This window comes from Lepeophtheirus salmonis, chromosome 6 (assembly GCF_016086655.4).
Source record: "Lepeophtheirus salmonis chromosome 6, UVic_Lsal_1.4, whole genome shotgun sequence".
NCBI classification, from domain to species: domain Eukaryota; kingdom Metazoa; phylum Arthropoda; class Copepoda; order Siphonostomatoida; family Caligidae; genus Lepeophtheirus; species Lepeophtheirus salmonis.
The window spans coordinates 56,548,828-56,568,730 of NC_052136.2; the positions used below are offsets into that span (position 1 = coordinate 56,548,828).

At 29.8% G+C, this 19,903-nt stretch overlaps 1 protein-coding gene and 1 pseudogene across 2 annotated transcripts in view; both read left to right on the forward strand.

Moving 5' to 3' along the window:
* The first annotated feature begins 3,552 nt into the window (after nt 1-3,552).
* LOC121120597 (uncharacterized) overlaps nt 3,553-19,903 on the forward strand; it is a 33,602-nt gene continuing 17,251 nt past the window's right edge. The window contains exons 1-2 of one of the 2 annotated variants that reach the window (XM_040715472.2): nt 3,553-3,684; nt 19,334-19,618. In XM_040715472.2, the coding sequence (XP_040571406.1) occupies nt 19,337-19,618 (282 nt within the window). In that variant the 5' untranslated portion in view covers nt 3,553-3,684; nt 19,334-19,336. The remainder of the gene's footprint in view (nt 3,685-19,333; nt 19,619-19,903) is intronic. The other variant, XM_040715473.2, reaches the window with a different exon arrangement.
* On the forward strand, nt 12,158-12,873 carry LOC121120100 (neuroguidin-like; annotated as a pseudogene).

Consider the following 19,903-nt stretch of genomic DNA (forward strand, 5'->3'; position numbering starts at 1 on the left):
ATGTTTAAATAGACTGGAAACAAAAACATTTCCTCATAATTTGCAACTCCCTTAAAAGAATTAATTAAATTGTTTTGAGTATGTTATTTAAGCCATAAATAATGTACTTTTCCTTTAGAAATAGATTTAACTCTCTTGACTCTTTCAAGAAGGTTTTGTGACTAAATCAAGCAAACAACCAATCAAGACAGCGATATTTTACTAAATGTTTCATTGAATCCCTCAACCTTTCTTCCAATAAGAGATATAAAAAGCCCAGAAATTATATGGTAGCTACTTAGGGTAGTGTATGGTTCAGTTTCAGTCACTTAAAACAAGAGGTGTCCCTACCCCCCTTGAAAAAAATAATCATTATTGCCTCTTTTAACCTTAGTATTATTATTATGAACATTAAAAAAAAATGTGTTATAAACTTTAAATAACATACCACAACATATATGCATTAAAAAATTGTCTAGATGAGAAGTCCATTTTCTATTTACTTCAAATAAGTCCCAAATCGAAATTCGCGTAGTAAATTGTAACAAACTTTTTTGCGCTAATTTTGCAAAAAAAATAGTTAATAGCATTTATTGGAATTGTAAAAGAAACAAAAGCCTACTAATATTTATTTTGAACTTGCAAAAACAAAAAAAGTTAGAAAGAATAATGTTGTCGAAAAAATAACCCTCCATAACTGGTTCATTTTTGCAAATATTGCAAAAAATTATGTAACAAAATGTTTCCGAAATTGAAAATATTTAGAGAGTGAGACTCACAAATTTTATTTACAAAATGTATCGTTTTGTGGTATTTCTGTTAAAAATATTGAAAATTGACGCTTGATAAAAAATGGCGGGGAAAAAGAGAGAAAAAATGAAAAAAATTGAAAAATTATCAGAAAATGATAGATATTTCAGTTAAACATCAATTTTTATTTGGCAAATTTATATGCAAACCAATCTCCAGACAAATTTCTATAAACTATTATATTTACTAATCCCATATTCCAATGACAGTTCATTTTTTTACACCTAAAATTAATGAAATTACAATTTTCACGAATTTCTTTTTTTACCCATAACTTTTTGATTTTGAATAAATTTAGAAAACGAAGTTATTCGTATAGTTGTTGTTTGAAACGCCACTCCCTTTTTGATATATAACTCAAAACCTTATCTAGTCTCCATGAGCTGCAAAAAACGGTTTTTGTGTTTGGGCATAGCATAAGCACTTATATGACCCCCAAAAAAAAAAAAAAGACAATATATAAAAACAAAAATATAATAATCGACACCCCCGTCTTAGCACGTCCGAACCGCTAGTTCGATGAAGGTACAACCTTAGTAATGGTAGCTACCATACAGTTTTGGCTGTTGGTTTCGGCCCAGAAATGCTAGAACGGTCCGAGACCGTTATATTTTTTGCTGGACGGAACTAGTTCGACCTTTTAGAAGTGCAGTCAAGATCGATCCCAAAGAAATATTAGATCTAGATCCGAATTGTTGATTAAGTCAGTTATTTTTCCACTTTTTTCGAATTTTGAGTACGTCTAGTTCGGAAAACATGTGTTATGATAAGAAAATAATCTATCCAAAAATTTCTAAGATCAAAAAACAGTATCGACATTATTCTAGCCTATAAAAAATATTAGTAAATTTTTTTTCTGAAGCTACCCTATGGAGCAAAAAGAGTGAATAACAAAAGAATATTTTGATTTTTCCTTTCTGAAAATTTAGAAAAAAAAAATCCATTATACGTTGATCATCATCAACTTTCCCAACTTTTTTCTTTTCTTCTCTGAATAAGATAATTTTAGGAAAAAAACTTTAAAATACTTTTTATAGTTTAAGAAAAATTATTTCATATGGAATCTGATAATGTCTACTTAGTACACATAACATAATTTTTTTTTTCTTTTTGCACAATTTTATTTGAGATGTGCCACCTGGCACTAGATACTTTCGCCTTAAAGCTACTTCGCCTCGAGGATATTTTGTCTTAATATATAAATAAATTAGGTATGATTATATGCCTTTTTTGGTTGAAATTGATGTTCCCTTTGATTTCTTTTAGTTAAAATATGTAACTTTTATTACTATAAAAAAATTAAAGGTTTGTTTTCTGTTGGAAAAATGAATGAATTATGCCCCGAAATTTCAATACTATCGAAATCTTATTATATAATGAATTCTAATCAAAGACAAAATAATAATAAAATTAGTAAAATAAAAAAAAGAAAGGATTTGAAAAAAAAAAACCGGTTGAATAGAAAAAGTGCTAATTACTTCTCTAATTCTCCAGTTATCAGTTTACTTTAATTTGACATGATGGATAATTCATATCGGAAAGTACTCAAGGATTGACAAAGTAAGTAAAAAGCAAAAATTTCTAATTCTGCCCCCCCCAGACTCCTATAGTTAGAGAATTCTCTCTTGAATGGATATGATCAAATCTAAATAGTTTTAGTCTAGGAAATCAACATTTTAAACACTAATAGGAGGTAAAAGTAAAAAATAAAATAAACTGGAGTGGTTAATGTTTTGGGGATAAATGCCATGCCTTTTATAAGTGTTCTGAATGTGGATTGAATGAAACTTTATAATTATATAAAGTTTTTCGGAGGGCAGTTTGTTTTACAACTTTTTTCGAATTACGGCTAGTTGTGGAAAAGTTGTGATATTTTAAGAAAATAATCTATACAAAAATTGCATTGTCGTAAAAGGGCATCTTTAGGTAGCACATCTGAATCAAGTTATGAAAAAAGGCAAATAATCTTTACTTAGTAAACACAGAAACTAAGAAGACATTTTTAGTCATTTCGTATGACATCATTTTGATATACCTTTTTCTAAGCTAAAAATTATTTTAGTCTTATGCAACAAAAAAAAAGTTAGGTAGATTTGAGGATCCTTGTAAAACTTGCATCCTTTCCCTACATTTTCTGAAAGAAAAGTTCAAAATTTTCTTATGTTATTCCTCTTTTCCCCCATGAGGTTGCTTTGGAAAAAAAACTTTACGTACTTTAATGTAATTAATTATTCATCAATTATTAATGTAAAATAAGGTTGAATACTTTATTTTAATATTACTTGACAAAGTAGTCAGCTTTTGTCTCCTTTCAAACTTAGATCTAGTTGGGCTACTTAAAGATGACCTCGTAGGGCAATGACATTTTACATAGGTAATTTTCATACCAATTGACAAATTTTCCGCAACTACCCCTAATCGAAATTCGAAAATAGTTGCAAAACAAACGGGTCTAATTTTCTAATACTTTGATGTTATTTTATAAAATAAATAATATATCAACATTCAAAACCCTCCTTTTCTTGAAGTACATCTTATATATTATTGTACTTGTACATACCTACTGAAATAGTGATAAATGCACATGTGGAAAATCCTTTCATCCATCATGGCTGTGTAATGGAATAGCGCGCGAAATATAAACCGTATGCATGACAATGTTAATACATTGTAATTATATATTTAAATAACGTAAATATTTGTATGTATATACCATTTGACTTGACAGATTTGAATCCATTGTGATTTTGAATCTCACTTGGATCGGTTCCATACATTTTGTGACTTGTTCAACTTTTATTTATATATATATATATACGAGTACATACATATAAATCCTTCTCCGTTGCTGTTAAAGAAACTCTTCTTAAATCATCCGGATTTGTGCATCAAAAGGTAATCAATCATTTAATGTTTATTTTTTTAGAAATGAGTATGAATGTGTTTGTAAAGGATTCTTTTTGTTTCATTTTTGATGGTTTTTATATTATCGAGTAAAATGTAGTTTCTATGTATACATATTTATAGATGACTTATTGGATTTAAGGATTGAAAATTATTAGACTAGACTAAATACATGCATGTACATAATTATGCTCCTTGAATGCAGATGATATAAATATCTATTCTTCCAATGCAATTGATAAAGTATGAACATCAATACTTAGTTTAGTTCGCTTTCGCTATAGCATAATTCTCCATTTTGAATGCATCATGTGTAAATAATCAAATCTTAATTCGCAGGACTGAAATTCTTGAACAGTATGCAAAGCCAATTACTCGGACTGTTCAGAAGATTGTTGTATATATTAATATACTATTTTAAATTTTGATTTTACTTTATATATGAAAGACATTATTTCAAATAATTGTTCCCATTTCTCAAACTACATTTTAAACTCATATTCAACCCACTATTCTATCTTCAAATCATTCAGTGATTGGGATAATGACATCACAAATGCATATTTTATGTATAAAACAAAGTGCTTAATATCTGATTCTACTTAATAGTAGAGGAAAATGGTGGTAGAATGCACGAAATTCAATTTTTGGTATAGTATTAAACTTGTAGAAGTGATATGGATCTTTTTTTTTTTTTTTTTTTGTTGCAAAGTTCAAAATAATATGCATCTTTTGGGAACGATTTAATAACATGTAAGTTGTTTAGATAGGGATACAATATAAAAAAAAAAAAAATCCCTTTGTACAAAATTGCAAACAAGGCTTTAAGTTCATGTTGGAAATTTCAAAAAAAGGATTAATAAGTTAAAACTCTCATTTTAAGGCCACTATTTGGGCAGGAATTGATTTAAACTGTGGTTGATTGATTATTTGAAATTTCCAAAAGTATGCACTGAATGGCTTAGCTCTTCTTGTGACATTAATAGTAGTTTTTTAGTTTATTTGGAAGGATATGAATGTACCAAAAGGATGATAACCATATCTTTGAGAGATAATTCAAAAAGCATAATTTTTTATTTTAATTTTCTTTGGTTGTGAAAAAAAGATATGCAACCAGGGGGTGGTGGACTGGAGGGGCTGTAGTTCCTTCCAAATGAAGCATTTTTTTTTTTGATTAGGAAAAATTATCGCTCTAATTTCATAGGAAAACAGGTGTTAATTCTTTGAATGATTTTTTTTCTGAAAAAGGTCATTTGAGCAAATTATTCCGCGGAAAAAAAAATAATTTTTTCATAAACTTGGGGGGGGGTACACTTTAGTGTATATTTTGAGGGGCATTTTAATTATAAATATTCTTACGCTATATAATGAAGTCTCTCTTGTAAGAAATATTTCTAATAGTAGATGCATTAATATGTTAATATTTGCAAATTTTAAAAGCAGATGAACTAAAAATTTAATCAATGACATTAGTAATTTTTAATGTACAAGTATAAATTGATACAAACATCCCCTTATGACTTTTTAATTCAACAGCATAATTATAGATTATATGTATATTCGAGAGTAATTGTACTGTCGATCCTAGAATTATCTTATTTTAATAGAATACATTAGAAGGCCTTATTTACATTTGATAAGCTAAAGGTGTTTCCACAAAATCTTTAAGCATGTAATGAAGTTTCATGGAGTTCCTTCAGGGGCGTCCGCAGGATTATATTTTGAGGAGGGCTTGGTAAAAATCCATATCTATTAAAAAAAAATGAAATTTTCAAAAATCCCATTTTTGGGAAAAAAATTACAAAAATCCACGGCCATTCACAAAAAATAAAATTTTCAGATTTTTTTTTAGGAAAGAATTTCAAACACCATAGTTATTCTCAAATATAATATATTTTTTTATGAAAAAAAATTCAAAAAAAGCGCAGCTGCTTCAAAAAAATATCAAAAATAAAATTTCAAGTTTAAATTTTTTTTTGAAGAATCAATTTTTTTGGCTATATATTTTTTTTTTTTTTTTGGGGGGAGGACTCCAGCCCCTCCAGTCCACCCCTTCAGACGCTTTTGTCATTATATGATTACATTTTAAATAGATATTATATATATTTTTTGTTATGAGCTCTCCATCACAAAATTTTTGTTATCGTAAAATTTAACTTTAAGAAATTTAATTATCGAATTTTTTTAAGAATAGTTGTAGATTTTTGACATTTTTTTTTTGAAAACATTTTTTTTTTTGAATTTTTTTCTTCTTTTTCTTTTCCCTTTCCCCCTCTCTCTCAAAAAATAAATAAATAACTATATATATTTAATTCTACAGACCCCCTGGAATATTTAGTTTTATTCACCTTTAAAGACTAAAAAGTACAACATCGTTTATTTATCAACCGTCTATGTTCTATTCAATTTTTGAATTATCCTCACCACCAATGCTGTAAAATTTTAATTCCAAAGTATTCATGACATATTTTTACTTATACAAGTAATAACTTGTACAAAATTGTAATTTGTACAAGTTATGCATATTTGTGAGCTGTTAATCTCTCTACTCATGCCTTTAATTACTTTGACAATAATTATATTATTATTCGAAGCCTGACAGTCATTTTTACTAAATGAACTATGGACAAATTTATATATTTATTAGTGTTGAGACTTGCTCAAGCACCGAGTTTTTTTTCGGTTCGGTTTTAAGGGATTTTTTCTTGACCAATTTTTCGGTCCATACAGTGGACCGATTTTTTGGTCTTACTTTATAGACCGATTTTTTTCCGGTCTCAATTTATAGACCGATTTTCTTTCAGTCTCAATTTATGCACTGATTTTTTTTGTCTCATATGTCTCATTTTTTTTTTTCAAAAAAAATCTCAAAAGTACACGATAAGTTCTAGAAAAAGATAAGAGACAGCGGGATCAAAATTTCTCCAAGTTATCTCTGTTTAAACTTCGTGTAATGTCATTGTACTTTAAAAAACATATGATGGCATGTTATAAAAAATTTATCTGTAAAATCGGTCTAGACCTATTTTTTGGGACCGAAGTAGATCGAATTTTTTCTTTGGGCCGATCTAGACCGAGCTTCTTTTTGGACCGAGCCAATTCAGCCGAACAAAAAATATAAGGGTCCGATCTAGGATATCCAGACCGAAACCCAACACTAATATTTATGTACTATATACATAACAAGTCCTTATCCCCCTACTAAATACATATTGTTTGGATGAAGGAATACTCATGCACCATGCAGTGTCAACTTCAAGGTCAAACAAAATCATCTTTTCTCCATTTAGTATTTGTTACTAATTTTAATATAATACTAGTTTGCATGAACAATTAATATTCATAAGTTTTTTGTCGTTTCGAATATTGGTCATGATTCCCTTTGATTTTTTGCAACTTTAATTTATTTTCTTGACTGAGGATGATGATTTTATAGGAATTGACATTTATGAATGTATCTTGCTCCCACATGTCTAGGATTTTCCTACAAAGATATCGTCTTAGATGTTAATTAACGTATGTGTACAATTAATTAAAAATAAAAAGAGGAAGATGTTTATCAAAGGAAGGATAATAACGTTAGAGGTCAATTTTGTCATTTGAGAAAAGATATATATCAGTGATAGCTTGCATGAGGTATGATTATGACCGTACTACGTGATGCAATGAATGTACATAGTGTCAAAGAGGGTCTTAATTTTCTTTCATTGACTAAGAAGATGTCAATGAATAAAAGATGATTACCATCCGTTCCCATAAATCCCTGATAAAAATGTTCAATGTGGATTTACAAAATATTGTATTGTATACAATAATAATATGTATGCCCGATCACACAAATGGACATTGACTCGCCGGAAGCTCCAGGAGCTTGGTTTGGAGGTCCTTATGCAGCTACCTTATAGTTTGGACCTGGCGGCACCAAGTGATTACCCCCCTGTTCCTCTCCATGTCGAATTATTTTATTGGTGAAAAATTTGCCTTTCAATAGAATCTTGTCCAAATCGATTCTCCCAGTTTTTTGCCAATAGGAACAAGGGTTTCTATGAAAGAGGCATTATGAAATTACCTGCAAAATACCAACAAGCTATAAATCAAAACGGTGTATATTTACTTTAATCGGATAATTCTTGATTTACTAAATAAAACATTGAAATTAACGAAAAAATAATGGGTTTCTTTTTAGTTTGTACTATACCTTATATTTGGTTATCAAGTGTTGGATCGGTCTAAAAAAAAAAAAAAAAAAAGAAGAAGAAGGAAAAAAAAAAAAATACAGTAGTCCCTATAGTCCAGCCCTTATATAATTTCTATATCCTAGAACCGGTCCTTATCGGTCTGTTATGGTAACTACAATAGCTAAAAGGACGTAGTTACTAACTATGTCCTTCCAGCTGTTCAACATAACTTCTTTAAAGGGACAATATACCTTAAGTTTAAAGTAAAGGGGCGTTAGGCTAGAACTTATTATTACACGTTTTGACTATCATTTAGTATTTTTTTTGTTTTTATATTATCCAATTTTAGCTATGAGGGATGAATAGCTATATAGACAGCTAGGACCACAAGAGTGAAAAATATCAGACTGATAAAAAAAGACTGATTAGGCAATCAGTCTTAGGACGGATCTCACACTATTGCATAATGAAAATACGGATATAAAATACCTTATTATACTCATTTTTGTCCCTTGATGAGATCTATGACTAAAACCATTTATGTTTTAGGGCTCAGAAAACAAAGCCAAAAGTATTATAATACCATACGTGTCGTGTCATATTTTATATTTGAGTTTGAAACCCTATATATGTGCAGTTTCACATTTTTTTGACTCGATAAACTTGTGCATGCAGTTAAAAATATTAAATATTCAGTTGATCATTAAAGCGAAAAAGCGCTAATGTCTTAATTATTACTTTCCAGTGTTGCAAACGTATTGCCTCATAGAAAATGTACTAATGCAACTTTGATGTTTTATGAAAAATCTAATTGTGAAGGTGTTATATAGAGAAAATCATTCGTTTTATAGTAAAAATCGTCAAGAACAGTCAGTTAGTTACTTTGAATTCTAAAAAAGTTCCCAAATCATAACCTAAAACTTATATCTTCAATTGTTACAGATTTACAAAAATATAAAAATAAATGTGTGTTTTAAATATGGGCAAGGGTTTTAATTCTAATAAATCAGAGCAACCTGATCCACCATAAGTTTTTGTAAGTCCTATTCAAGTTTTGAGTCTTTTTACTTCAATTCAAAATTGTGTCTGAGACATAAAAGTCGCAAGGATAATTTCTCAACTCTGCTCAATGAATGATTAATCAATCTGTCAAACTAATTTACCAAATAAAGTCATTTAACATATGAGTAACTACTATGAGTAGAAATTAAATTGGGATGAGTTAAGTGTTTGAATTACGAACATTGAAAGTCTTGAAGTGCCACAAGTTATTGCTAGGGATTAGGACTCAAGTTGAATCAATTTCTTATTAAACTGTAACTTCAAACTGGACTCAAGTCATTGCTTGGGATTCGGCCTCAAGTTGAATCTAAATATCAATAAAATGAAACTTCAGACCGGAGCCAGGGGGGTAATAGTTCATGGAATAAACGTAGACGTTTATATTTTATGGGTATATTCGATCAGTTTGCCCGCCCGTCATACTTTCTCTTTCTATCTCGAAATTTGAGACAGTGACAGTGGAAAGCTGACATTCAATTATTGCAACCTTTTAATAGTAATTCAGAGGTTGCCACACTTATGAATTATTTTCAACACACTGGACTCCTACGTTGGTGACTTGTAAATAATAACTAGTGAAAAACTCTGACTGTATCAGTATATACTTATCTAACTTACAATTCCTAAAATTTATATTTTCCTCACCTCAAAAGCAAATTATATCATGACAAACAAAAATAATTCGAATAAAATATAATACACTTTTTATGGGTGTTGAACACCAAATAAAAAAATTGTATAAAAATTATACAAAAAATAATTAATTGCATGTAACCTTTTTCCACCTACTCGTACTTTTGTCATGTAATTATTTTATTATTAGCGCATAACTTTTAAATGCCTAAATTCACATGCTTTGACTTTGATCAAGGATAAGTGTCAAATTACATACATATATAATATGCACTGCAAAATTAAATTATAATATAAAAATATTTTATCCATTTCACAAGGTGTTATTCATCTTTATTTGTACCAACTCATACCTTGATATAGTCTTCGTTTATCTTACTCACTGTCATTTCCGTAGAATATACATATAGAAATTATATATTTCATCATCTCAGTGGGGTATAACAACGATTATATATTTTTAAAATAATATGTTAACTGTTGTATTCCCTAGGCGGTGACTGTTGTTGGTTTCCAAGTGGTAGAAAACTTTTTAGGAGTATACATATACATAAAAAAGAGATTAAAAAAATAATCATCTTTGTCTTATTGATACTTTTAAAGACAAAAAAAATTTGAATTAGAAATTTTACCGAAAAGCAATTTGTTTTATGTAGTACGTGAGGGTCCTTTTATATGTAGGTCACTATTTCATCATTGCAAGATCTGTGGAGTTCATTAAAGGTAACTTTGTAATGGCTGATACATAAACACACAAGCCTATGTATATAAATACATAAATGCAATGTTAACTATTCATATATTATAGCTTGTAAAAGAAGTTGTCTCACGTTACGAGCAAGTCAAAACATTATAGGTACATCCCATTAATAAATACCACCTATATGACAACAACTTTAACGGTTTTGTTAAGTTTCAATGAAATTTTTTAATTTATATCAACTGAAGCTGGATTTCTGAGCTAACGAAAAAGTGGCGTACCATTGTTATATATTAGCTTCAGTAAAAAGTTCTGATAATTTTACGCTAGATGTCTTTAGTGAGCTATATCTTACAATTTGTATCAAAAAGCTGAAAGTATGCTTAAAGGTTAAGCATACACTTTAAAAAAGTTTATTTTACAGTTTTGTGTCCTGTGAAGGGAGTTGTGTATTATAACATTCCAAAATGGAAGTAAAACAAGAGAAACTTTCATACATTCTTCAGTATCACTACGGCCAGGGTGAAAAGGCGAAGTAGGCGGCTATAAAAATTTGTGCTGTTTATGGTCATGATATAGTATCGAATGCATCAGCTAAGTGGTGATTCCAAATATTCCGTTCTGGTAATATGGACGTCAAAAATGTCGATAAAATAATGGAAATTGTCGAGTTGGACCGTCATGTGAGCACTTATTCCATTGGCCAGAAACTAAAGATTAGAAATAAAACTGTTTGGAACCGTCTAAATCGGATCATCCTACCAATGTTTTTTTATCGTAAAAATATAGCGACGAAACACTCAGAACTTTTTACTTCACCTATTATTAATTTTTAATCAAAATAGAAGCAAAAAGGTTAGATATTGCCACATTTGGTCTGCGCCAGCCATAGCTACTTTGATATTGTTAAGAGTATGAACGTTAACCATCATATAGTGTACAAGGTCAGAAAGCTTGTTGAACATGAAGGAACCCTAAGGGGTCAGCCTTGAAGTAGTAGACCAATAAAATATGAATTTCTCTTTAAAATAATTTTTGCCCTCCCCAGTCTCATGATTTGAATCCTTTGGACTCTTCAATATGGTGGCATATTGAGTTCAAAGCCTGAACAGTCCACCAAAATAACATCACCAACCTCAAATCCTCGGTTTGGAGGAAGATGTCCAGAAAATTATATACACAAAGTATGTACTGCCTTTTTACCTCGACTAGAGGCTGTATTTGAAACTATTTTTAAGATTTTCCTGTACAACTTCATTCTGATCTCTTGCGTATGGTTAATTATAGCACAATCAAAGTGGTCAATGACTTATCGAACACCCGGTATATATATAAAAATAACAGCATTGTAATCAAAGCCATTGTGGACAGAATGAAACAAAGACATATTAAATTTTATCCATACTAAAGAAATGGTAAAAAGTTTAATGAACAACTAATTACATCTTTAGATATACATTTTGTGACGTTTTGCCTGTACTCAAATACATATGTATGTATAAACTACATACATATACTGGGTAGTCCAATGAACTCTGAACACTTACTTATGACGACTTTACGTCCTCTAAGAGCGTGGAGGCGAGTTAAGTCAATTAGATTCCTCGAGTTTGAGTTGGTATTTTAATTTGGACTATGCATTTGATGTACTATTTAGACAGCGTCAAGAAGAGAGTTTATACTTTGTGGAAGTGTTGTGGAAATCCAAACTTCTCTGCTCATCCAGCACATTTCTCTCCAGAAAACAAATTTTCCTGTGAAAGGATGTTGATCAAGCAACGGTTTGGTCTTCTTCTTACTCAAGGGCCAGCTCTTAAATACTAAAAAAATATCCTTTATCATGTCATCTATCGCTAAAATAGTGTGTGAGTCGATCCCTGAACAGTGATTGAACATTTTAGAACTTAGAAATCCTTTGTTGTTGGATTATATTATTAATTTTGAACTCATTGCACTTCTTAAGTCCTTTGGCGAGACTCTTCAAGACTCACTCTCTGTATCCTTTCTTGTTGAACTTGGAGTCTACCTTAAAAAATCACGTCCAATCCTTGATAAAATCAAATAGAAAATAGAAAAATCCTCAAAGTTTCTTCTCAAGGAAGTTTTGAATTCTCAGATCCCTTAGGTTTCAAACCCGATCTATGCAATCTTATCGGTAAAGTGGATGAAGGCACCTCCAATAACGAAGAAGAACACGGGACACAAGAGGAAGGGGCAATAAAGTTTAGAAGCCCCTAAGAACATTCCCACTTTCTATTATGGTGATAAAAATGAACTTGAGCGTAACACTGAGAACAAAGAGTGGAAAATGGGTATGAGCAAGTCTTTAGTTGAAGATATCAAGATAAACATTATGAGACACTATTATTTCGAATCGTAAAGAAAGGATTCGATTTGAAGAATATATTTTTGTTAGACCAAAAAAGACCTGTTTAAAAATAAAAAACGGTTCAAAAATATCAATACAATTAACATATCTTATTCTCTTCAAGCATTTTTGATTCAGAAACCATGAACATAAAGTGCAAGAGATCTTCGAAGCTTGCAGGCAAGAAGAAAAAGTTCAAAAGACGACTGTCAACTAAAATATACATTATATTTGAATAAAGTGTAGTATACAATTTATATCTATAATACAAAAAGAAAAAAACTAATCCCGTGGCTAGAAATGTAGCTTATATCCTTTTTATTCTTCATTTCAGTCTATCATATATGTACATAGTAGTATTTATATTATAGTTATAAGTCTACAAACCTACATACATAAGTAATAATAAACTCATAATTAAGTTACACTGAAACGTAGGTGTGTTCATGGAAAAAGATTTCTTTTTATCATTTCCTTTGAAGTAGGCACTTATGCTTCATAAAATGAAGAAGGATACATTGGTTAATTCAAGCAGAAATAAAAGGAATATCAAAGCAATCGTTTCGATGGTTGTAAATTTTGTCAATCATCAGTCATATATAAAGCAACGTTATTCTTGTATTCACAAAATATTAAATATAAGTACAATTTATTCATAGCATGATTATTTAACGATATTCAATTCAACAAAAGAATAAAATCACCCGAGCTTAATTCTTATTTATCTATTTATAAAAATTATTTTTGAATGTACCAAGGTTTGGTTTACCGAGGTAAACTGACAAAGGGGCTAACTGATCAGTCTGAAATGTAGCAAGTAGATACTTTACTGAACCCTTTTGATAAATTCATATTTAAAACTTTATTTTTACTATGCACCCTTAAAAAAAGCACTAGTGTTTTAGATTTTTTTTTAAATGAACCAATTTTTTTATTTTATTAGGAATAAAAAAGTTTGTTTTTTTTACAGACCCCTTTGTTTATCTGAATAAACCCATGACCATACTTAAAAATGGTCCTATTTTGTACTGACAAAGTCATATTTTTTTAAATGAAAAGAATAAGTAAATATTTCAAGCAACTTTTGTATTTTGGGGTATTTTATGTCCTCAAATTGGAGCACACTGTTTAATTAATTAATTCAACTTAAATAAGTCCGAAACCGCAATTTTGGTTACATGTGCTAGGGACCACTAAACATCATTTTAACAAGAATATCTATGTAAATATGCAGATCTGTTTATTGTTATGGCCTAGAATGCGTACCAGATATTTTCCAGATATAAAGGTAACAGTTTTATTTTTATTTTCCAAAGCTTTGAAGAGAGAACGTCTAAGTATGAATATAAAGTGAAAGATTCAGAGTAAGACTGAGGATTGATTAGGCGGGTTAATAAGTAGTGTTGTGTTGGTCCTTGTTTATTCCAGTCTTAGGACCGTTTCTATCATTAAAACTAGTCCTCAAGTCCTGTGGACCGGTCCTTAACTTTTGGCCTTTGAAATTTTTCATACAAATATCGATGATTTATCGAGATATATGAAATATGTATTAAGATTATTGCACATATCTTGTAACAAATATGATGTTTTTCATTATAATACGAGTATATTATATTGTTAATTAGTTATATCTAATTTGTTCTATTGTATAAGGGAATAATAATAAAAAAAGAAAAGCACCCTCATTGAAATGTGACTAAACTGCGTTCCTTGGTCCGAAATAAGGACCAACACAACACTAGTTATAGGTGTAAGTCCTTGTTGAACTCAGAATGGAATTGAGGATCTACTGGGGGAAATTCTTGCTCATGTCTTTGAAAGATATCTGTGTAGCATACCCGTAGATATCTTATACAACTCTTCAACTCTATTGTGTATGATTCGTTTTTGTTAGGAGATTGTGTAATTATATTATGAAAAATGTTTTAACACAATGAAAACAAGGGGTTCTATCTCTTTTAAGCTATATGTATGTGCTTATAACTATGCCTAAACCACCACACGATAACAAGAAAATGAAAGGAAGATAAGGGGGAAAAAAGAAATAGACGAAGAAAACCATTATTTCTTCACATTGATGGATCCAGCATGATTAATGAAGATGAGATGAAGAAAATGTTCTAGTTCTTACTTTTTTCTTGTACCTATGGGTTTCTTATTTACACAAGTATCAACTTATTTATATATGAATATTATATACTCATATATGGTGTGCAAGGTAAAGTCGTTGACTTGACTTTAAATCAATCTGGATCACTTTAGGGCGAATATTTTAAAATAATAAAAATTAAAGATTATTGCAGTTAATAAAAACTTTTAAAAATTTACAGTTGTTAGCAAGGAGGGGAGTACGAAAAGGGTGTCTGATTTGCAGCACACCCAAGTGAGTATAGGGGAGATCATGAAGGTTGTAGGGTGCACTCAGAGTCTTGTGTATAAGATTAAAAGCGTGGTTGCTTCGGGAACGAACCTTAAGAGGTCCCCTGGCAGCGGTTTATATCGAACAATTGGGATCATAGAGGGTGTGGACACCGTGTTCACCAGAAGTCCGGCCAAGTTGATGAGGCAGTATGTCAAGGCTATCAATGACAGTGATTGGACTCTGAGGAGGTATGTGAATGATTTGGGGAAGGCTTTTTATGTACAAAGACATCAGCTACTTCATTCAGCAGCAACCAAGGACAACCGGGTCAAGACAGGCTAGAAATTGTTGATTTGGTTAAAGCATAGACGTAGGTTTGGCCACCGTACTCAACCGGACTATTCCCACCTCGACTATATTATTTGTGGCGTAGAAGAGAAGATAACCTATGCTACCCTCATAGAAATTTGGATCACCTATAGGCCTCCGTCGAGCAACAGTGGGCAGGCATGTACTAGACATTCATCGAGAAGTGATGCAGCGCCTTTAGGCCCAGGTGGGAAGCCATTGCAGTAGCTAAAGGAAATCATTTTGGAAAATAAAAAGATATACTCTGTACAATACATGTTCGCTATATGTATGTATATTGTATTTACGGGTAGATCAAATACCAAAGACACCATTCCATTATGTAATAGTATGTATTTGTATGCATTATTTATCATTATTGATATACGAAACTCACGACTAAGTTTTTCATTCACTCTCAACCTCGATTGATAAAAAGGAAAAGAAACATTTGAAAAAAAATAAACATATGGTAGCTAGTCTTCTGTATATTTCTTGTTGCCAACTGTTAATTATTATTTAGAGCATAATTATTTATAATTATATATGTATACATTAAATTCATAATCTTATCAATGACTGAGTATTTACCAACCATGTAGTACTCACTAAGAAGTACAAGCTTATTTAAGTTCAGTCCTCATTCAGGGCTGTCTGCAGGGGGGGGGGCAGTACCCCTCCAAATAAAAAGTTTTTTTCTTTTTACTATAATTCTTTTTTTGATGAGGAAGAAAGAATATTACACGAAAATAGGTGTAAAAATTATTTTATGAATGATTTATTTTCTTAAAAAAGGTGATTCGGGCACAGCAACCAAAATCACATATAAAGTTATTTTCCACAAAATTAAAATTTTTAGTGGTTAGTTGTGAATTTTTGAAGTTTTTTGCGAAAAAAAATAATAGATGAAATTTCATGTTTGAATTTTTTGCCAAAACAATTTCCTTTTTCAAATTTTTTTTTCAAAAAATTTAATTTTCTATAAATAGCTAAGGATTTTTGAATTTTTTTTGAAAAATTTATTTAGAATTTCATTTTTGAGAATAACTATGGATTTTTGAATTCCTTTTTTTAAAAACTTAAATTTTTTGTGAATGCTTATGTATTTTTTGGAAATTTTAATTTATGGTTTTTATTTTCTAAAAAATTCAGAAAACCAAATTCTCTCACCCCCGAAAAAAAAAAAAAAAAAAGAAGTTGTGTTTATTCAAATGATTCGATATAATCAGATAAAAAATAATTAGGTTGAATGTACTTTAATTTCGATTTATCCATATGAATTATCAATACTCTATTCAGCGTCATGTTTTGAGTCGAAATGTAATTATAATATCTATTCACTATATGAAAGCTTATAGTTATAGTATTCCTAATTGTAGGCGTATTAGTACAATTCATATGGAGGAGAAGGGGGGGGGGAAGGCAATAAAGAATAAAATTTAAGAGAATAATACTAAAAGGAAATTTCGGGAAAGCTGCCTTTTAAAATTATGATAGTAGGGGTACATGTTACCCCCTAAAGTAGTTTACAGAAGCATTGAATTTTTTATTTTTTTTTGTCTTTCATAACAGCAAATTTCGGAGGGATGGTTTTTACTGTGGAGATATATATGCGTTTTATAGTAAAAGATATGAGTATATTAATTTTTATTACTGCTAGAGTAGGTTTTCCCGGCGTTGCCTGGAATATAAAGAAATTAAAATTAATTATGAACTCTCCTGCTTAACATAAAACAAAAAATAAAGACTGTAAAATTTAATAAAAATTCTCACTGCATTTTGGTTTAGAGAAGAAAAAAGAATCAAGTTAAACTATCGTTCGCCTATCTTTCATATTATTGTCAGAAATCCTTTGTATTATTCTCTCTTCTCTAAGCTTTATAATCTTCTTGTAAAGAAGTTTGCAAAGATACATACCAACAAGTACAGAGAATGATTCTTATTTTTGTTTGTACATAAAGTATTCAATTGTTAGTCGAAAATTATTTTGTGGAAAAATACAATTTTAAGGCCGTCATGTCCTTAAAGGCCAATTTTTTACCAAGACCATCTCTTGAGCCTTAAGAATCTACATAAAAAAATTCAGCAAAATCCATAAATTTGTTTGGCCGTCAAGAGGCACAGACATTTACATCTAATATATAGGGAAGAGTGAGGCTACAAATTACAAAAAAATATTTTTTTAAACTGTCATAATTTTGACATTTTTAAATATCATTTAATCATTAGATAACCCAAGTTTTATTTTGATTTGACAATCAAGAAAACGTTCAATTGTATAAGAACAGAGTGTTTAGATAACTTTACATTTTCAAGTTATTGGTAGTGTAAAATGTCTCCTCCGTAACAAGTATCCTGACTCTCTCCTAGATATTTGAGTGTTCTTCAAGCATTTTTAGATACGTTGCACCTTTGTGGTTTTAGTTTCATATCAACCCAACGTATTAATTTAATCAACTCCTCCATTTTGGAATAATATTTGAAATCCCTAAAAAATGTTTCACTACTGAAAATAAAAGTAGATATTTTTGAAGGGGTTTGAAAGTAAATATTTAATAAAATATTGAATTGATCATTTCAATCGATGAATTTGTCCCTCAAAAATAAAGTTTTAAGGATGAATGAGAATCTTCTTCGTTTTGTCCTCTGCTCTGTCATTATTCAAAATAAAATATTATTCAATAAAAATAAGACAATTTCAACTTAACAAAGAGATACCGTTAGATCTTAATATATACTTATACCGAGTGATCTATCAAAATATGAATACTTTGAATTTTAAAATTCAACAAGATATAATTTATTAATTAGCAGTAGAATTTCAACAAAATTAATACTATAAATAGATGTGTGCCTGAGCTCCTCCGGGTCCATTCTGACTTTTTTGACAGAGTTATTCTTCCTTTCCAACCTTTTGGACTTGTTTTCAGCGTAGAAGGTGGTCTTGGAGATGCCCAACTGCTAAAAGTTACGTTCAAGTGTCATTTTCTCGACTTGAACGTACGCTAGAGAGCTTAGGTTTATTTTTTGTTTCCATTGATTATGCTTTAATATATCAAAATATTAATTTATTTCAATCACTCAACCTTAATTAATTATTGAATTAGTAAGTTTTCAGATTTCAATGGACAACCCGGTAACAGTGGAACAAAAACTACTCTCAAATAACAATTTATATAACAAGTAGTTACGCACATATAAAGAACAGTTTTTCTTATGTTATTCATTTAGACGACAAAGGGTTGTAATTTTTATTAAAAAACCATCTAAGCATAAAACTGAAATAGACTTCCAAGTACATTTTGAGGAACTATTTTATTTTATTTCCTTTAAAAGTCTAGTATATAATGTATAGATAACATCTCTATATTTTAAACATATGTATACGAAATATTAGACAATTTTTAATATCATTACAATGTACATAATATCTAATTTCAATAATTGATATATCACTAACTGCACTTTTTTTTGTAAAAAAAAGAAAAGAAAAAAGATTTGCATATAAACATATTGGTCATGGCCAATGATTCTTCTTTTGAACGACTAAGGTCAGGTAAAAAATTAAAGTTTTTTATCATTTGTGAATATTAATCAAGGGCGTCCGTAGGATTATATATATATTTTTTGGATTTTTATTTTTTTAATCCATAGCTATTCACAAAAAATTACATCTTTGAAAAAAAAGATCAAAACTCCAAAGCTTCTGATAAAAGATTATTTTTTTTGCAAAAAAAATTCTAAAATCCACAGTTTTAATATATTTTTTTTGGAAGCAATATTAAAAAATCCATAGGTAATCACAGAAAATTACATTTTTTCATAAAAAAAATTTAAAGGACTAATTTTTTTGAAAATTTGGATAATTTAGGCAAGGGGGGTACAACCCTCTAGCCCACTCCCTTTGGACAACCCTTTTCATACATAATGTCATAATGTACTAAAGATTTGTTGAATAAATATTCTTTTTTTTTTTTATGTTTATACAGAAAATGACTTCGAAGAATTGGTTAAGGATACTACTCCCAATCCTCTTAATATCTTTCCTTAGTAAGGATAATTGCTGCAATGCGGCTGAAACAACAGAAGCGATATCAGAAGATATTACAACTCAATCTTGGATTCAACGAATGAAAGACCACAACAACGACGAGAACCAAACTAGAAATAAAAATAAATTAACGGCTAAAATAGAAGGACTGTTTGATTTGAAGGATGAAGAAGAATATGGTCTTGAAGAGGATCTCCTTGATAGTGGGAGTGATCATGTTCCTGTAAGTGAGATTTATTAATATTGTTATTGTTGGGTAAATTTATTTATTATCCGGTTAAGGAAGCATGAATGGCGCTTACTAAAAATCGACTTAAATAGAATTTCAAGTGCAAAATAGTTACAGAAATAATAATAAAAAAAAATCATTTGCATAAAAAAAAAAAAAAAAAACATACTAAAAAATCAAATACACTAATCAATAATACTTTATTCTTAAATGGACAATTCAAAATATCTACCCCACTTGCTTCTAAGCCACATATCCTCTTTTTTGAATCCAAAAAGC